The sequence below is a fragment of the Nicotiana tabacum genome, chromosome 17, assembly GCF_000715075.1.
Source record: "Nicotiana tabacum cultivar K326 chromosome 17, ASM71507v2, whole genome shotgun sequence".
NCBI lineage: Eukaryota > Viridiplantae > Streptophyta > Magnoliopsida > Solanales > Solanaceae > Nicotiana > Nicotiana tabacum.
This window is the reverse complement of record NC_134096.1, coordinates 63,147,335-63,166,973: the sequence shown is the minus strand read 5'-3', so window position 1 is coordinate 63,166,973 and position 19,639 is coordinate 63,147,335. Positions and strand designations below refer to the sequence as shown.

Genomic DNA, 19,639 nt, shown 5'->3' with positions numbered 1-19,639 from the left:
TGATTATTTTGATACATACTCTCCAGTTATTAGAATTACGTCCATACGAATGCTAGTAGCATTAGCTGCAGTTTATGGTCTTGAAATTCATCAAATTGACATTAAGACGGTCTTCTTAAATGGAGATTTGGAGGAAGAAATCTACATGGAACAACTTGAAGGGTTTATGGTTCCAGGTAAAGAAAAGAAGGTATGTAGACTTGTTAAGTCTCTTTACGGACTAAAACAAGCACCCAAACAATGGCATGCGAAATTTGACCAAACAATGTTGTCAAACTAATTAACTCGTGTTAATTCATTGTCTAAATATTGCAAATGAAACTTGCTCGGGTATGTCCATATATTCCATGAGGAAACAGGAAACTTATTGGCACAAAAAGGCCAACCGCACAAGGGAGTGAACTGAAAAACTCAGCTTTTTAGGACGGACCAATGTTCCATAGTTCCATACCACTCCCCTCTAGTGAGCAGTGATCTAAACCAAAGCACAAGCTTTGAAATAGAAAGAAAGACAGAAGGAAATCAAGGTAAAAAGAACTATATGACTTCACTATCTTTCTTTAAGGTCCTATTCAAAAGTTTGGAGACCCCAACGGATTCTCAAGAAGATTTGTCTCTCCTTCCCCTATTGGTATCTCAAATTAATCTTGTTACTGAATTAAACAGTCTATTAACCCTTAGTTTTAGTATATGATAAACTAGAAACATAGGATATGTTGCTGAAAACAAGAGTTCACATAACTTCTTTTAAGACAATTTGGATACAAAGGATTTTCATTTTTCTTTTTTGAGCACAAAATATAATTGAATCCTTTTGACATTCATAGCTAACAAATTCCTAATAGGATTTTCATTTTTCTAGATTCCGCGGATAATCTCCAGCAACATTTCTCTGATTTTGTGACTTTCTTATTGGAAAATGAGCTTCGAACATTTAAAGAAGCTATGTCTTCTTCGGAATCATTGTTATGGAAAGAGGCAGTCAATAGTGAAATAGAATCCATATTGAACAACCATACATGGGAATTGGTTGATCTTCCTCCTAGAAATAAACCTTTAGGTTCTAAATGGATTTTTAAGAGGAAAATGAAAGATGATGGAACTATTGATAAATATAAGGCAAGACTTGTAGTCAAAGGGTATAGACAGCGAGAAGGTCTTGATTATTTTGATACATACTCTCCAGTTATTAAAATTACGTACATACGAATGCTAGTAGCATTAGCTGCAATTTATGGTCTTCAAATTCATCAAATTGACGTTAAGACGGTCTTCTTAAATGGAGATTTGGAGAAAGAAATCTACATGGAACAACCTGAAGGGTTTATGGTTCCAGGTAAAGAAAAGAAGGTATGTAGACTTGTTAAGTCTCTTTACGTACTAAAACAAGCACCCAAACAATGGCATGCGAAATTTGACCAAACAATGTTGTCAAATGGTTTTAAGATAAATGTGTGTACATTAAAAATGTTCCAAATAACATAGTCATCGTTTGCTTATATGTGGATGATATGCTGATAATGAGTAATGATATTGCCAACATAAATGCGACTAAGCGTATGCTAACTAGGAAGTTTGATATGAAGAACTTGGGATTTGCTGATTTAATTCTCGGGATTAAGATCAATAAGACTTCTCAAGGTCTGGCATTGTCACAATCTCATTATATTAAGATAATACTTGGAAAAATCAAGCAGTTAGGGTTTAAAGTTGCAAAGACTCCAATTGACGTGAATCTTGCATTAGCAAAGAACAAAGGCCAAAGCATATCACAATTGGATTATGCTCGTGTGTTGGGATGCTTAATGTATATCATGAATTGTACAGGACCAGATATAGCATGTGCTATAAGTAAATTGAGTCCATACACGAGCAATCCAGGTCAATCTCATTTGATGGCAATGAAACGAGTTTTGGGATATTTAGAACATACTCAGGACTTTGCTTTGCACTACAGTAAATATCCTGCGGTGATTGAGGGATACTGTGATGAAAATTGGATCACCGGTTCAACTTATTCTAAATTCACAAGTGGATATGTATTCACTATTGGTGGAGGAGCGGTATCTTGAAAGTCGTCCAAGCAAACTTGTATTGCCCGCTCTACAATGGAAGCTGAGTTCATAGCCTTAGATAAAGCCGGTGAAGAAGCTGAATGGCTCCGAAATTTCTTGGAAGACGTTCCATTTTGGCCCAAAATATTGGCACCAATATGCATACATTGCGATAGTCAAATGTCAATTGGAAGGTCTGAGAGCGTGATGTTTAACGGTAAATCTTGTCATATACGACAAAGACATAAAATCGTTAGGCAATTACTCTCTAGAGGAATTATTACGATTGACTATGTAAAGTCAAGCGATAATGTGTCGGATCTACTTATAAAAGGCCTAACTAGAGAGGTAGTTGAGAAATCATCAAGGGAAATGGGACTATGGCGGAGAACAAGCCATTGTGGCGGTAAATCTACCTAGAAGACTGGAGATCCCAAAATCTAGGTTCAAGGAGATCAAACAAAGTCATTAATGACGGTTCAACATTGTCAACTAAAAGTTTGGTCCATTCTCGTGATGAGACAATGTTCAGTACCAAGGATAAAGCATTAAGGCTTTTTAATGATTTCTAAATTTGATACGGGGTATATCAAATAGTGTATCTACGGGATGACACGTTTAGGAATCACCTATGTAAGTGTGAAGTGTTAGCCGCTTCAAGGAGAATTTTGTAAGGCCAATTCTCTACGCACTTATTAAACCAGGCGGTGTTCACGGCTGAAACGAACACAACAATGAGAGCCAAAGACGGTTAAGGGTTGGTTGTGTGACTTATGGTTATCTAGGTATACACCAAAGTTCGACGGTTCAAAGATATCATATCTACCGATTGACCGAGTATATCCAACATAAATTCACTACGGAAAGTTCAAGGGGAAACCTACTTATCGAGATGCAATTAATCCTTGCTTGCGAATCTCACAGTTTTTCATGCATATTTCCGTGATATAGTCATTCCCCATTCGTGTGGGGGATTGTTGAATTTTTAAGCTTAAATGTAACTTAAAATTATTTGGTTTTTAAGCTTAAATGTAGTTTAAAAGAGGGTGAATGGGAAATTGAAGAAAATTGAAAATATTTGAGTTTCCCTCATTGACAAAGGAATATTGTCCCATATTGGAAGAGGAAAAGATTTTGATGGGTATATATACAATTGCACTTCTTCTAACTCTTAAAGAGTTAAGAAGAAGGCAAGCCTCGCGTCGTCGCTCGCTCGGCTCGGCTTCGGATTTGGTCAAATGATCGATTGATTGATAACAGAAATGTTATTAAATATCCGATTTTTTGTAAACGGAATATTAATATTAAATCTAACGGAATAGTATATGCCCTTCGTTTTTGTAAAAGACATTTACAATATGGAGAAATAGTTTGCACCTCTTCGGATTTGAAGAGTTGCACCTCTTCAGTTTGAGCTCAACATTGGTTATAAATGCCAGTTCATTATCTCAGATTTTCAATACGAGTTTCTGACTTTTCCTCCTTTCTTATGCATTGTTTTAACTTTTAACTACAAACAAAGCAACAGTAAGTGTAATTTGCTATCGTTCTTTGTGTTCGCTGAAACACTAGTGTTTGAAGTATCGCTACACCAGTGTGTAATTCGTTCTATCCTGGGAGGAAATAATCCACAACCTTGGATACTAGGAGGGGATTAAATTCCTTAAGAAAACACTGTGAATTCAGTGGACTCGGATTAAATTCTATTTCTTTTATATTTCTGTTTATATGTTATTTTATCTTCTCCAGAATTATTTTACAAATACAGTTCATAACAGACTACAAATATCGAGAGAGAGAAAGCATAGAAGAGGAAACAATCATAAGTTGTGCTGGGTCAAACTATCTAGCATTAAATACTTACATTAATTAAGCTTAATATTTTAACAACCCTCTTCTCTAATTCCTTTTGTTTCTTGTTTTCTATATATCAGAACAGAGGCCTCCATATGTTGCTTTTAGAAAGCCAAATCAATAAAACAAATGTGTCTCAACAAATAGGAAAAGCACCACCTTTCAACTCTAATAATTTGCCATTTGACATTTGACAGAATCCTCTTTCTCCCCTGTTTAAGTATGTCATTCACATCCCAACTTAGTTGTGTACAAAACCTAGCTACTTACACAAACACACATCCAACACCTTCACAATTCACCATTCTTGTTTATTGCACGGGTCGTCGATACACACAACCCCTAGTATCCATCATTTACGATTAGGACTACTGGAATATCTAATCTCATTCGCTCTCTTAGCTTTCGTCTCTATAACAAATTAAACATACAAATACATACACAAAACAATGGCTAGGAAGAGAAAAGCTGAAGGACTAGCGAAAACTCATGAATCTCATGATGATCAAGGGAATACAGCAGCCTGGAACGAGATGGTAAATGAAGCAGATGGTGCAGCCACACAAAGCGGAGCTCAACGAGCCCGAAAGAGATATATAGGGGTTAGACAAAGGCCATCAGGAAGATGGGTTGCTGAAATAAAAGACACTATACAGAAAATAAGAGTGTGGCTTGGAACTTTTGACACTGCTGAGGAAGCAGCACGAGCGTACGATGAAGCTGCTTGCTTGCTCCGTGGAGCCAATACTCGCACAAATTTCTGGCCTTGTTCTTTATCCAATTCTTCTTCTTCTTCCACTTCAGCTTTGCCTCCCAAAATCACTAATATTCTTCTTACCAGGCTCAAAGAAAGAAATAATTCCTTAGCTGCTGCTGGTGATGATGACTCATCCAAATCTTGTTCCGTACCTGAAATTGGTCGCCAGCAGCAGAATCAGCAAGAAAAATTCGGAGAAAATGTATCTGATTTTTCAGGTTCACTATACACTGAATATCTCAATTACCCTGGTGATCACATAACTGATAACAACACGATCGCTAATGTTACTAGCTGGGGTGATTTTATTCAGCCTGTCAATAACTTTCAAAGCTCGAACGAAGAGATTATTGAAGTGGGAGACGAAGAAGAGGAGATAGGAGAGGCAATTAATACTGATGTATTAGAAGATATGGAGTCAATTGACTTCAACTTTCTTGATGAAATTGGATCGTGTTACTATTCGCCATTTGAGATAGCTGAAGAGCTATCAACAGAGACAATGGAACATGGGATGGTTTATGGGGAAGAAACATCAGCGGTGAGTGAGGCAATGAGGAGGATGAATTACGAGAGGAAGTTTTCGGCTTCCCTTTATGCATTTAATGGGATTACAGAATGTTTGAAGTTGAAGATGAAATCTGCTCGAGCAACGCAATGGGAAACGTCTGAGCAATTATCCACACTCCGAAATGCATGCAAAAAGAACCAGGAGGAGAAGGAGAAAAGTGAAAAATGCAATGTTGAAGAAGCAGTGCCATTTTCGTCGACGGAGAATGCTTATGAGAGTGAATTGTCCATATGGAGCTCTATTGATCTCCCACCAATTTGCTTTGTTACTTGAAAAAATTGGCAGAATATTTTGTGTCCCCCCTCCTTTTATTTCTTTTACTAGAAGTTGATCTCAGCAAAACAATATTTATATATAGAAAAGTTGATATATGACTAACCAGAACAATGAGTTTCAGCAGTTGAATGTGTGTTGATGTCCAAGTTTTGATCTCTTCCAAGTTAAAACTTGTGTTAACTCTTTATGTTTTCCAAAAGAGACGAGAAAATGTGGAACTTTCTTTATCGTCAAATATTTAATTAATTCATTCTCCATATTCTGCAAACTAATTAACTCGTGTTAATTCATTGTCTAAATATTGCAAATGAAACTTGCTCGGGTATGTCCATATATTCCATGAGGAAACAGGAAACTTATTGGCACAAAAAGGCCAACCGCACAAGGGAGTGAACTGAAAAACTCAGCTTTTCAGGACGGACCAATGTTCCATAGTTCCATACCACTCCCCTCTAGTGAGCAGTGATCTAAACCAAAGCACAAGCTTTGAAGTTTGAAATAGAAAGAAAGACAGAAGGAAATTAAGGTAAAAAGAACTATATGACTTCACTATCTTTCTTTAAGTTCCTATTCAAGAGTTTGGAGACCCCAACGGATTCTCAAGAAGATTTGTCTCCCCTTGCCCTATTGGTATCTCAAATTAATCTTGTTACTGAATTAAACAGTCCATTAACCCTTAGTTTTAGTATATGATAAACTAGAAACATAGGATATGTTGCTGAAAACAAGAGTTCACACAACTTCTTTTAAGACAATTTGGATACAAAGGATTTTCATTTTTCTTTTTTGAGCACAAAATATAATTGAATCCTTTTGACATTCATAGCTAACAAATTCCTGCTAGGATTTCATTTTTCTAGATTCCGCGGATAATCTCCAGCAGCATCCCTCTGATTTGATGAACAGAAATACATAGAGATAAACAGATTGTTTATGTTCTTATATTGCAGCCCCACAGTATAAAATGCTAAGCAAGATATTTTTTTCGTAGTATTACAGAATCTTGATTTATCTTCAGGTAATAGTTAACAACTGCTGCTAAAAAAACTTACTTTTTTAACAATATGTTTTCCTACCTCCACAGATGAAGTAACAAGAAGGGCTCCTTTTGAGGCAAGAACATTCATTGCCTCCATCAGTTTAGTAAATCCACCTCTTTTCTTCTGGCAAACTATCTTTATCCAAAGCCTACTTGTAGCAATGTGAGCCACTTCAACTTCAGGCTATTTTAGAAAGAAAAAAAATTGTTTTAATGTCTAGTAGTAGTAGATTAGGAAATTACACTTTTAACTTAAGCAATAAAGATTGTAACTTTGCTTTATACATAAAGCTACCTACCTCTACAATATCAATAATCTCTTCATTTTTTGTCTCCAATTCCTCTATATAAGGTGCCTCCATTTCTAGAAGCTGCTCAGTTAAGTTGTTCACATTTGTTTGTAGCTCGCTAATGTAAGTGATAGCGACAGTAATTATGGTTTCTTTGGTCATCTGTAATCAGATAAGAATATAAGATTTTAGAAAATGGTTAAAATCCATTCGTTAGGAAACTGTCACTTGAAAATTATATAAAGAATGAAGGGTTTTGAACATTGCATTTGTAATATTTGGGACCAATGAGCGCAATGCAAGAAGCCTTTCATTAAGTTTTTGACGCCTCTTTCTCTCAAGAATAAGGTTCTTGGATTTGTGTTCTTTAACTTCACCCTCAATTTGCTTCCTTTTATCTATTTTCCCTCCTACTTTACTTTCTTCAGATATGTTTGAATCATCAAATGGAGTGTTGAGGAATTCCATTTATTCAAACTTAATTACCATTAATTGTAAGTCACAAAGAATTGATATAGAGTAAGTTAAAATGGATTCCCAAATTAGAAAGGAAATCTAAAGACTAATGTTGAGTGCCACTTAAAGAAGAGGCACAGCACTGGTTGTTAGTTATGCTTGCGACTATTTTGTGGTTGTTACTAGTATTAGTGGCGTTAGAAAGTACAAATGAGTGACCAGAGATGATTGAAGCAGGAAATTTTATTTCTCTTTTCACTTTTTCACTGACAAGAATAATATTTTTAAGTACAACCTGATTTTGTAAAGCATTAGGAAGAGCATATGATATTCCAAACATGTATCCTGTACTTTAACCACTCAAAGTACAATGAAGTATCTTTGAACTTCACTTTCTATTTCCAGAAATATTTACATGACACGTTCCACTTGGGTAATCAAGGTTTGTCATTAAAGTAAATGGGGATTTTTAGCCCTCACCGTCCCTTTTTTCCTTAAAATTTCAGCTTAATTTGTTCCAAATGTACTAAATCCTACTTTCCCATTTTCAATTCCTTTCACTACATCGCATGGTACATACTTTTGCATTAGCTAATTCCCCCAAAAAAATGAAAAAAGAGGAAAAGAAATCCTCAGGATGTCAAACAATAATCAGGAAAAAAAGGAAAGTAAATTCAATCCTAATAATACAAGGGTCAAAGAGACTGCTCATTTGCAAAATGGAATCTTTAGTTCAATCCTTAAGTGGAAAGTGTAGGTAACTGAAACTCCATAGACACTGACAATGTTGAGAAGAAACATGTCACGAAAGAAGAGTAGCTAGAACTCCTAGCGAATCAACAAAAAGAGTTGCTAGGCACCTCTGACCAAGCAGGGTGGAATTTGTTAACAGACAAATGCAGTAACTGAGCTGGTATACCAATTATATACAGGCCCGAGCTTTCCTGGAAAACATCGATAGTCTTCCAAGTTAGCTCCTTATTTCATAGACTTCAAAGGACTCGAAGCTGAGCAAGAAAAGCAGCACAGAGATCCAAGAAGAGGAACTGTGGACCCTGAACCCTCTGAAGGTCAAGCAGGTACTTCTCCTCTCTAGTTTTGTAAAGCTGCAACCAAAGGAACTCAAATATCAATTAACATTTCAAAAATCATAGAAGCTGTAGTCAAGAATATAGACTCGAGAAAAGCAGACCCAAACGATAGAATCGACTATTCTGCCAGTACATCTAGCATAGGTATAGGATAACTATGCAAGCAATGGCTTTAGGCAAATGTGAAGAAATCACCTACTACCATCCATCTAGTTCTTAATCTTCAGATTACATAAGGACCAAATTTTATTCATTCCAATGTTGAAGACCAACCTAAAAAGTGCTTTATTTTGAAAAGTGTCTTTCTCAAAATTGTTTTTCAAAAAAGTACTTTCGGTGAGAAACAGTTTGTATTTAGCTAATTAATTTGAAAAGCACTACGCAACAAGTAGTGTTTGGCCCAGCTTTTAAAAAGTAATCAAAAGTACTTTTCAAAAAAGTGATTTTAAAAAAAAGTTACTTTTTTCTACTTCTCAAAACTGCTTCTACTCAAAAGCACTTTTTTCCTTCTGGCCAAACACCTTAACTTTGGTAAAAGAGCACTTTTGGCGGGAAAAAAAAAACTTTTGGCCAGTTTGGCGAAACAGGCTAAAATCTGCTTATTTTGAGAAGTACTTTTTTCAAAAGTGCTTTTCAAAAAAGTACTTTTGGTGAGAATCGGTTCGTGTTTGGCTAACTAATTTGAAAAGCACTTTTGAGCAGTAATTAGTGTTTGGCCAAGCTTTTGAAAACTGCTTGTAAGTGTATTTTTCTCAAAAGTGCTTCTCAGAAAAGTGCTTTTGGAGAGAAGCTACATTTTTTCTGCTTCTCAAAATCTGCTTCTGTTTCTCCTCAAAAGCACTTTTTTTCCTTCTAAAAGCTTGGCCAAACACCTCAATTTTTGGCTAAAAGCACTTTTGGCCAAAAAAAACACTTTTGGCCCCAAAAAAAACTTGGCCAAACAGGCTATAATTCTGTGAATATTTGTATCTAAAACACATTGGCAAGCACCAAGCAAAAGCAAGCTAGAAATGTGGGATACATACAGATCAGTAGTTGCTGAAATCCCTGCCCCTCCATTTGATAAAATAGATGTAGATATGCACTTAAAAAACGCAATAGCATTTACGATACAGGCATTAAACAAATGAGACTTCCACCAATCATGTGCAACATATTTCATTATTGCAAGTGCAGACTTCTCTCTCACCCACTTCTTCGTCGATGTCATTAACATTGACAATTCTACTATAACATTCTACTTTTTCGTTATACACATGCTTTTAAACACTGTCTTAAGGCCAAAGCATCATTAATGTACTCCTGTATAAACAGAATTTCACAGAAACTAGATGTATGATCCATGAAAAGTTTGATTACCTGAACTTCAAACTTGACCACATTTGTTAATTTAGTGATCCCATCATTCTCAGTAATGGTTGAATCATCTCCAAAGAACTGACTCCCGTGCATAGAATTAATACCCATGCCTTCATGATGACCAGGTACGCTAGGAATCCATCGGCATTTCATGTTATACTGACCAATCTTTTTCCAACATACGTTCAGTTCTTGCAGAGCTTTCAGAACTTCAGTCATTATCTCACGTGGATGTGCCCGAGACTGCAGCAAAAACCAAAACGACAATTATCTATAGCATACTGTTGAACAGAATAAAGGCCAACAAAGAACCCATTCAATTAGCAGAGGCTATACGTGCATAATAGTGCATAATTATCAATGGAATTAACAAGATGATCCCAAAGCTTATCAGAACCTTGATTAAATTTCTATCTGAAAATAAGAACCGAGCTCTTTAATATAGTCTTTCCCTCTCTTCACATATTAACATAACCTCCTTTTGCACCTTTTTTAATTTAATCAATAAGTATGCATGTCCAATGATTTACTTATTCAAAAAAAAAAGATATATATATATATATATATATATAGAGAGAGAGAGAGAGAGAAAGAGAAAAGTCCACTTATGTGCATGAGAAAACAAACCAACCTGGAGTCCAAGAGCCCATTTCCTTTCGATGGGAAACTGTCTCGCACCAGCTTGCTGATAATCCATTATTCCTGGGAAGCGTTGCCCAACAGGGGAAGTAACAGCTTCATTTGAATTGTTTCGATTGTAGCCATATTCCTGTAAGGGCATTTTTTATATATCCAATTATACAGATATGTTACAGTAAAAAATCTGGAGTAGAAAAATCAACCACAACTATATACCCCACTTAATGCTGCTGATGGATTCAGTAACCATAATAAAGATACAACATAATCATGGAGAAGAAACTCATTGCAAGATGGTGACTTCATTATACAAAAGCAGATCAAAAGAAACTGTAGCCTCGTTCAAAGGATACAAGCAAAGACGCACCACAGACTCCTGAAATTCAGCTCCCAGATAGCCAGTGGAAACACGATGGCGATTGTCTAGTAGCAAATAATACGCGACAGTGCCCTGAAATATAACAAAAAACATGAGGAAAACAAGCAGTCCAGGAAAAAAGAAAAGGTAGATGGTTGATAATGATGATGAACCTCATTTTGGACTCTATTGCGAAGAGATTCAATAAGGTTGCTCCTGTCAAATCCCATCTTAACCACCTCTTGAAGAATCTCTTCATCGATCTGCAATTAAATAATTCTCAAAAAGAAATTGACTAGGCGAGAATTCTGCTAGTATAAAAGCATGTTTGGACCTAAAAATTCATACAAAAAGCTTCAAGTCTCGAATTCATTGCAAAAAAAGGCCCCAGGTATCATACAAGTAGATTTGAGTGACCGAAAAGAAAAGCATTTTTAAAAAAAAAAACTAAATGCAGTGATGCACCTACACATCACATGCATGTCAATGAATACATCAATTTCCTAATTAGCTGAAATGAGAATGTTGAGATGGATGTGTGGGCCTAAGTTGCTCGGACACGGGTGCGGGTATCCGACACGGGTGCGGATCTAGAGATCTGATCCTTCGAGATTTAAATTCTAAGATTCGGGGATATGGATCCTAGTACGGATACGGGTGCGGGGATCCGGCTAAAAGTAATTCAAAAATATAAAAATATCTCTAACTTACGAGAAATTTCGTGGAATACGTACGTATAGTATGTAAAGTGTGGATTTCTTTTTTATTTTCAAGTTGTAAATAAGTAAAGGATTGATTTCCTAGATAATATATGCTATTTTTTTCAAATTTACCCTAATTTTGGTTTTGATTTCGTCCGCGGTGGTCAAAGCACCCAATTGTTTGACCAGATCCGGTACGGATCTCATACCCACACCCATACTAGTGTCGTGTCGACACGAGTGCGGCACCTAAACTGCCATGTCGGAGCAACTTAGGTGTGGGCATACTAGGTTAGATAGAATTAGGAATGAAGTTATTCGGGACAAGGTGGGAATGGCCCCCGTGGAGGAAAAGATGCAAGAAATGAGGCTAAGATGTTTCGGGCATGTTAAAAGGAGAAGCACATATGCCCCAGTCAGGAGGTGTGAGAGATTGCCCTTGGGGGTAAGAGGAAGGGTAGAGGTAGACCAAAGAGGTCTTGGGGAGAGGTGATCAGGCGAGACATGGCACAGTTGGAGCTAACCGAGGACACGACCCTTGATAGGAGAGTGTGGAGGTTGAGAATCAAGGTAGAAGGTTAGTAGGTAATCGAGCGTTTCCATGTGTCTTCCTTAGTTCAATAGTATTACTGTTAGTTGGTATCCCTTTTATTCTAAGTTTGCTATTACCACATATTTTGCATTGTTGTTACTTGCCTTCCTTGTATTGTTATTACTGACTATTAGTGCTTTTTTCAAACTCTCTTTTGCTTTCTTGGGTTTTGTTTTCTAAATACCTTGTATTGATATTACTTGCTATAGGTGCTTCTTCCATCCTTTCTTTAGCCGAGGGTCTTATCGGAAACAGTCTCTCTCCCCTTCCTGGTAGGGGTAAGGCTGCGTACATCCTACCCTCCCCAGACCCCACTTGTGGGATTACACTGGGTTGTTGCTATTGTTGTTGTTGCAAAATTTCTACTAATATTTGTCAGGTGTATTTCGCAGAGTGGACCTGGAGTAAAACTACAGCAGCGAAACTAGAGTGGGACTTTGTTGCAAGCAAAAGGGTGAAGGAAGTCATAAATTAAAAGTTGGATGAAAGAACAAGGATATTCTGATGATCTGACCAACATGTAATGAGAGTGTCTAGCGCAAGAAGAATGGTAGTGACAGCACGACAAATGTGATCTTTTCGTAAGATATGCAACTGTGCGCTTGTCCCAAGGGAGAACTTGCTGATCACTTGTTTTAAAGTCTTTATTCTGAACTTTAAAAAATATGTATCTTTTTACCTAAAGTAGATTTGTGTGGCTTTAATAACAGTAACTTCTAAAGCAATTGTAAACTTTCCCAATTTTCAGGTCCTTACAACATTTCCAAAATTATACAAACTGAGATAAAATTATATGAGCAATTCTGATCATTCTTTTCACCTTTTCACTCTTTTTCCTGGGAGCAGGGGAGGGGGGCGGACAGTGCATATAGGATAAACAAATAGGCTCTACCATTTACGATGGCAACCAAGATTTAAGAAAAAGGAGAGAAAGTTTTTTAAGCTGATTCTATAGCTAACTGAGCAATAATTTAAGGCAATTCTCAGAGTTTCCATCACATAATGGTCCAGTCAAGAAAGAAGCTCTCTGTTTGATGAACAGAATACTTCCATTTATATGAGATAAGTAAAGAAGTGAAATCTGGGAGAAATTATTGAGTCTATTCCACCGCAGATAACTTGCACCATATGAAACATAATGGCAGAAAAGACAAATCATTAATAAGTCAGATGTACGTTCGAACTAACCTTCTTGGCTTGTTGCATTGTATCTGGTGGAGGTACGGCTAAATAACGTGGCAGATGAGCTTGGAACCAAGGGTGCAAGCGAATCTCAGGAATAGTCATTCGCTTCATTGGGTCAACTATAAGCATCCTTGGAATCAAATCCCTTGCACCAGCTGATAAATGGCTGGGCAGAGTATATATTCCGCCCTAAAGACAAATTGGTATACAGTTAAACAATCATCTGCAATCAGTTCATACAGAAATAATATCGTATAATTCATGTGCCATCCGTTTTCTTGCTCGCTAGCACACCCCTACCCAATAGTAGAGCACTGCCATATCAAGGCAGAAGCTGCAGGGTCGAGCCCCGTCAGCCCCGATGGATCCAATAAATATATCAACTCATCTCTGTATTTTTGTGAAAGGGACAGGGAGAATAATTTCATCAGAATATCTGACTTCTCATGTATGTAATATTAAAAGTTAGGATATGGGGCCAAATTTGGTTGTCAATTTAGGCCCACCAAAATAGTAGAATGCCCACATGAAACGGAATTTGCGACAACGCAAATATGGAAACACAATAATTCAAGCCAAGGGGCAGCTCAATCAGTATAGGATAAAATCAAATTAAGAATCAACATTAACATGCTGGATTTCAAATATATTGAAATATACCTTTATTTTCTTAAAAAGGTTGGGAATGTTTTCATCGTCAAATGGAAGGGTGCCACAGAGAAGAGCATAAAGAATAACGCCACAGCTCCATACATCTACCTCAGGGCCAGCATATAATTTTCCTGATATAACCTACAGAAAAATAAAAAATGTAATGACCACAAGAAGCACTTTTTTGAAGAAATAATGCTGACAGGTAACAAAATGCAGCATACGCTCTAGGTATTGGGCTGAACCACAATGAAAAAAAAATCAATCAGTAAAGGGCTGAACCACAAAAAGTAAATGCTATTAACTCCTATTAGAAGCTTCAGTACCTCTGGGGCAGCATAATTCGGGCTTCCACAACTTGTCTTCAGAAAATGACCATCACGCATGATATTGCTCAAACCAAAATCTGCTATCTTCACATTCCATTTGGAATCCAGAAGGAGGTTTTCGGGCTTAAGGTCCCTATGAACCACCATGTTTCTATGGCAGTATTCAACACCAGAAATTATCTGCTTTTTAGAAGAATTAGAATACTATCACTACTTTAAAATAGTTAAACAGCACGATAAAACTCAGGAAAGGAAGTGGGACATCCACCTGCTGAAAAAAATTACGAGCTTCATCCTCCTGCAATCTGCCCTTCTCAACAATGTAATCAAACAGCTCGCCAGATTTCACATACTCCATCACAACATATATATCTGAAGGTGTCTCTATGACCTCATAAAGCCGTATAATATGAGGATGCATGAACAATCTCAATATTTTGATTTCCCTTCGCACTGCAATATGTCAACAATATTAACTCTTTAAATAGTCCAGACATCCATAAACAGCATAAAATTGATAATTGCAACCCAGAACCAAGAGGAAGTAATCGTCAATCATTGAGAACAAAATCATTCTCCATCAAGGTAAAACCCATAGGGAACTAGTCTAATCAAAATGCAAGCGCCTAGAGATTTGAGATCTAAAGTTTGAATATGGAGTTTCTTGCAACCTTTGTGTCAGGAAGAATAAAAGGTTTTCTTCATAACAGGGAAAATATTTTTTTAATCACGAAGAGTGAACATTTTTCTTCCTTTCGTTAAGTTTAAGTGGAAGAAAAGTTCAATCCCATATAAAATCAAGTGACAGTGTAATTACCAACTTATATGGGTTCTTGAAAAGACATAACAGAAAAAGAAAAAAGAAAAAGAAAGCTAAAGGAGGAGGAATGATAAAGCAACAAACATGCCGAATAGTAGGTTAAACATCAGTCTTCATCGACGATTGCTTCCATTACTGACCAAAAAGACACCAAATTCTCCTTTAAGTGCTTCAACTGAGATATAGGTAAAAGGAGCAGAGATTGAATTCCTTCAATGGTTCCTTATGAAAAACCAGTACGAATATAACCTAATATCCTATTGAACTATGAGCTAGAATTCCCTTTACTTTCGCTTGGGCCATGGAATCCAGTGCTCCTACGATCATAGATGTAATGCCATAGGAAAAGAAGATTTGTTGACATATAGCTATTTAAGAACCATAAATAGAAAAATGTGAAATATTAGCAGAAATAGATATTTAGGCGCAGCAGAAGAGGATGCTATAACCAGGGTGTCTGAACCCATGTAGCAACTGATTAAGTATGTTACGTGTCCAATGCACGGAGAACTGACTTTGGTCTCCCAATCTTACTTACTCATTGCAACCTTCCGGCTGCCAAACGACCTTAAAAGGCTAGTCACCACTACCATTGGTCTAGGAAGTAAACCCCACAACCCAAAGCAGAGAAGGAGAAAAAGAACTTGCTACAAAACCAGCTAACATATTCCTGCATATGAGAACACAGTAATAGAGAAGGTGATAGTCAAAATAGGAATTGTTTTGGCTATAGTGCCCAAATCAGCAATATATTTCACACAGGTTTGTCGTAATTCTAAAACTTTGGTGAATGCATCTTTTATCATAATAAAGATACAAGTTGCCCCCACACACACACACACACCAAAAAAACATTTTTGCTTCTTTTTTTTCCTTCTAAAATTAAAGGGAAAAAAGGAGACATTGCCCATATCCTTTGGATAGTGAGGGAAAGAGTGACTGCATTTCCCTGTTTTCCTATACCTTTTTCTTCCATGTCCATGTTCCTGATTTTTCGGCGATTAAGAATCTTGACAGCAACTTTGTGCCCAGTTCGGGTATGTTCAGCTATTTTAACTTTGCCAAACGATCCAATGCCAAGAGTTTTCCCGAGCTTATAGTTCCGTAAAAATGAGTCCACACTGCTGCTGCTTTGGACTGTTGATCCATCCATTTTCCTATCAACATGAGAAATTTTGAGGCGAATCAGAAATTCATCACCTGGAAAGGGCACACAAAACAATGCCAAAAGGCACCTTCCAGTAATGACCCAAAAAAGAATTTAAAATTGATAGTAGTTAATAAATTTGCAGTAATTTTCGAAATGGAATTTCCCTTTGACACCACGATAATTTGGGAAGCACAACGCACAACTGCCAAGCTCATCTATTAAAGTTGCATACACTAGTAGTTGCAGAGAGCTTAATTGTCGAGTTGTCTCAAGCTGACAAGGCGATAGTGAATCAAAACATAACTTCCACTTAAAACAACATGTATGCCTTCCGTGATAATTAAAAGAGGTAGAATTTTCGGATGGCCAAAAAAGTACTTAATAACACCTTCAAATAACAAAATATTTTGATGAAGAAATTCTTTAGACATGAATAATGAGCAATTGGATTTACCCCCCACCCCAAATGCTAAATTCGTTATGCCAACTGATACGAATCAACACCCTTTTTCACACGCTAGTGGAAAGAAAAGAATACCAACATATACATTGGACACAAACCCAAATGTTGATGAGAATAAAAATTAAAAACCTAAGACATCTTGATCTTAGTACCTCCACCTTAACTTGTTAACCACTGGGCTAAAGCTTCATTTGGCCCCTTATGCTAAAATTGGCACATTTTATCACTCCAATTGGGAAAAATCAAAAGAGAAATTATCAAAATAGAACCAAAACCCTAAAGAAATGAAAAGGAGCTAACTTGTATAGCAAATTCAATTGTATAGCAAATTTTCTCCCACCCCCAAACCCCAATAAACCCTATATGGCAAAAATTATCAACTCCATGACATCAAAATTAAATCTTGAAATTACCCAAATATGTAACATACAAGTGGGGCATATTCTTGAAAACCCTAACAAACACAGATCTAAAAAAGACAGGAAGAAACAAAGAAAAATACATGCAGACCCACCTAGCAGAAGCTGAAACCTCAAGAAGCAGATTGAAAAAGGCAGATTGGGAAATTAAGCAATTATCTTTAGCATTTGGGGATGGAATTGGAAGATGGCATATGTAAGAGAGTGGCAGTGGCTTCCTGGATTACAGGGGAAGAAGTTGAGGTTAGTCGTGGGGTCGATGGTGTTGGGGGCGTGGGGGGAGGGTGTTAAGATGCCTGCAGAACAGCAGAAGCTCAAGAATAGAGTTCACTGGTTTCGATTCCGTTAATTTCCCCCCTCGCATTCACAGAACATTTTTTAGCCTTATAATATTAGTTACTGTATAATTAATGACAATGACAATATTAAAAAAATAGATTCTGTATGAGTATATTTTTCTACATTATAGTTATTATAGTATTTTTTAAAGATTCTATGTTATATTTTTTCTATAGCTAAAGTTTATGTATATTTTTACCTCTCGTATCGAATAATTTTAATTGTTTTTGATAATTTTATTCACTAATTATCTAATATTTTTTATCAATTTTTTACACATAAAAAATTTAAAAATAATATTTTCTTAATTTTAATATTATAAATGACATGAAAATCCATTTCCTCCAATAGTATGATATACTTTAACTTTATTAAAATGTGAATTATAATGATAAAATTGTTGTCTTGAGAGAATCAGCCTTCGATCTTTTCCTTCCACGGAATCTGGCACATATAATCACTAATCAGTAGTGTGTCTTTTTGGGCCAACGTGGTCCATATAAAAACTGTGATGTGATGTTTTAATTTTATTTTTTTTGTAAGAAATAGCAATAATTAAAACATACACCTACTTTTCTCCTTTATTTTTTAGAGAAAACATCCATACCGTTGATCTTATCAAGTTATTGTTGCCTCTTTAACGAATCCATCTGATTTACTTTATCTATGTCAACTCACCATCTCCGACCTCTCCTAACGGATCTTCAACCCTCCTCCATTTTTGCCTCTAAGGGATACAATTCATCTCCTTATTACTATTCATGCATATTTTATTATTATTTTTATTATTTAACTATTTTAATTTATCTATTTATATATACTTAATTATATTTATATAATATCTTTATAATATTATTTTTATATTTTAACTTTGACGTATAATTTTGATAAATTAATTTTCGTGTATTTACTATTTTTATGTAAAATTGTAAGTTAATTTTATTATAAATTATAATTGTACAAAGAATATATAATCATCTCAAAAAATGAATGGTGCAAATATAAAATATTAAATGTTGCTAAAATTGAAAGGTGTGAATAATAACTACATGTATTATACTGCACAACATGATAATAGAGGATGAACGTGATCTTAATGCACCAATTCAAGATGAATGGGAGAATGTCCACATCCAACGGTAGAAATGGTAGTAGATGAAAATCATCGATTTGAACAATTTTTAGCTCGACAAAAAAAAAATTAAGGACAAGGATGCTCATTTTGCACTTCGTAATGAATTAATAGATCATTTATTGGAGCATACTAGAGGTGGAAGTTGAATATTTATGTAATATATAATATGAATTTTACCATTATGTAATATGTATTGAATTATCTTGTATCTCAATGATTTCACTTTTATTTGAATTATCCTTTAATATATATAATGTATAATATTTTCTTACAAATTATATTATTTAAAAATTTATGGTGTAAAATAATTTTATATTAAATTATATGTGATGAATATGTAAAAAAAAAGATAGATTTTCTTTAATAGAAATAAGAAAATAAAATTTAAATAAAGATATTAATAAAATATTGAAGAGGGAGAAGAATATAAAATGGAATATTCTTTTTTGGAGTAAAAAATGGAGTAATGATTGAAGTAACTTTCCTGCATTTTGGAGATTACTGTATTTTGGAGGAGAAAATGGAGGTAAAGGTTGGAGATGACCTTAATTTAAGAAAATGTTTTTCATAAGAAGTTAATTGTTTAGTAAAAGCTACCACAGGACTGCAACTGGTATTGGAAGAATATCAATTCACTGAAAGAGAAGATGAAAATATGGTATAACCAGGAGAAATATAAACTCACCCCGGATGGGAAATATTCTATTACAAACAGCTATAATGCACTAATGTGACCTCATATGAAACACCATATCTCAACCAAAACACAGATTCAAACAAATGAATAACAATGCAGGGTAGGCTGCTAACTAAGGACAGGTTAAATAGACTACAAATTAATGTAGTAGATAACAGTTGTTTTCTATGTGAGAGTCAAACACATGAAACATCAAAACATCTTTTTTGCTGAGTGTTTCTGGATAAAAATAATCACGCAAAAGCTAAAGCTATGGCTAGGAATTCAAATACAGTTGGGAGAAGCAAAATAAGTATTGGAGTGGATCGATTGTAGGCGTCGGATAAAATTCAAAAAGGAGGTAACAACAATATGAAGTGCAAAGGCATATCATGTATGGAAGGAATTAGAAGATCTTCAAAGGAATAATTGTAA

The 19,639-nt window shown here is 35.7% G+C and overlaps 3 protein-coding genes across 3 annotated transcripts; 1 reads left to right on the top strand and 2 right to left on the bottom strand.

Annotated features, from left to right (window-relative positions):
• Positions 1-906: 906 nt before the first annotated feature.
• LOC142171413 (transcription factor DYT1-like) lies at positions 907-7,309 on the bottom strand. Its single transcript, XM_075233770.1, has 4 exons — positions 7,109-7,309; positions 6,830-7,003; positions 6,543-6,735; positions 907-908 (listed from the first exon to the last, which is right to left on the bottom strand). Coding segments are annotated over exons 1-4 (570 nt in total).
• Positions 4,240-5,612, top strand: LOC107808521 (uncharacterized). Its single transcript, XM_016633059.2, has one exon. It carries the CDS (start codon positions 4,358-4,360, stop codon positions 5,507-5,509), a length of 1,152 nt encoding a protein of 383 aa, XP_016488545.2. The 5' UTR covers positions 4,240-4,357; the 3' UTR covers positions 5,510-5,612.
• Positions 7,310-8,008: 699 nt separating the features above from the next.
• LOC107808522 (SNF1-related protein kinase catalytic subunit alpha KIN10-like) lies at positions 8,009-17,457 on the bottom strand. Its single transcript, XM_075234391.1, has 11 exons — positions 17,150-17,457; positions 15,986-16,179; positions 14,471-14,655; positions 14,200-14,382; positions 13,883-14,014; positions 13,226-13,411; positions 10,918-11,007; positions 10,754-10,837; positions 10,379-10,516; positions 9,748-9,990; positions 8,009-8,403 (listed from the first exon to the last, which is right to left on the bottom strand). The coding sequence occupies exons 2-11, from the start codon at positions 16,173-16,175 to the stop codon at positions 8,290-8,292; spliced, it is 1,545 nt and encodes a 514-aa protein (XP_075090492.1). The 5' UTR covers positions 16,176-16,179; positions 17,150-17,457; the 3' UTR covers positions 8,009-8,289.
• Between the last annotated feature and the right edge of the window lie 2,182 nt (positions 17,458-19,639).

What these genes read in the sequence shown, in the direction of transcription:
- LOC107808521 (XM_016633059.2), top strand. Translation starts at nt 4,358, where the DNA reads ATGGCTAGGAAGAGAAAAGCTGAAGGACTAGCGAAAACTCATGAATCT.
- LOC142171413 (XM_075233770.1), bottom strand. Translation starts at nt 7,309, where the DNA reads ATGGAATTCCTCAACACTCCATTTGATGATTCAAACATATCTGAAGAA. An exon ending in TGGTCCCAAATATTACAAAT is followed by an intron (nt 7,004 to 7,108) that starts GCAATGTTCAAA and finishes ATCTGATTACAG; the next exon opens with ATGACCAAAGAAACCATAAT. An exon ending in TAGGTAGCTTTATGTATAAA is followed by an intron (nt 6,736 to 6,829) that starts GCAAAGTTACAA and finishes TTTCTAAAATAG; the next exon opens with CCTGAAGTTGAAGTGGCTCA.
- LOC107808522 (XM_075234391.1), bottom strand. Translation starts at nt 16,175, where the DNA reads ATGGATGGATCAACAGTCCAAAGCAGCAGCAGTGTGGACTCATTTTTA. An exon ending in CATGGACATGGAAGAAAAAG is followed by an intron (nt 14,656 to 15,985) that starts GTATAGGAAAAC and finishes GACATATTGCAG; the next exon opens with TGCGAAGGGAAATCAAAATA. An exon ending in AATGGGCTCTTGGACTCCAG is followed by an intron (nt 9,991 to 10,378) that starts GTTGGTTTGTTT and finishes TTTTTGCTGCAG; the next exon opens with TCTCGGGCACATCCACGTGA.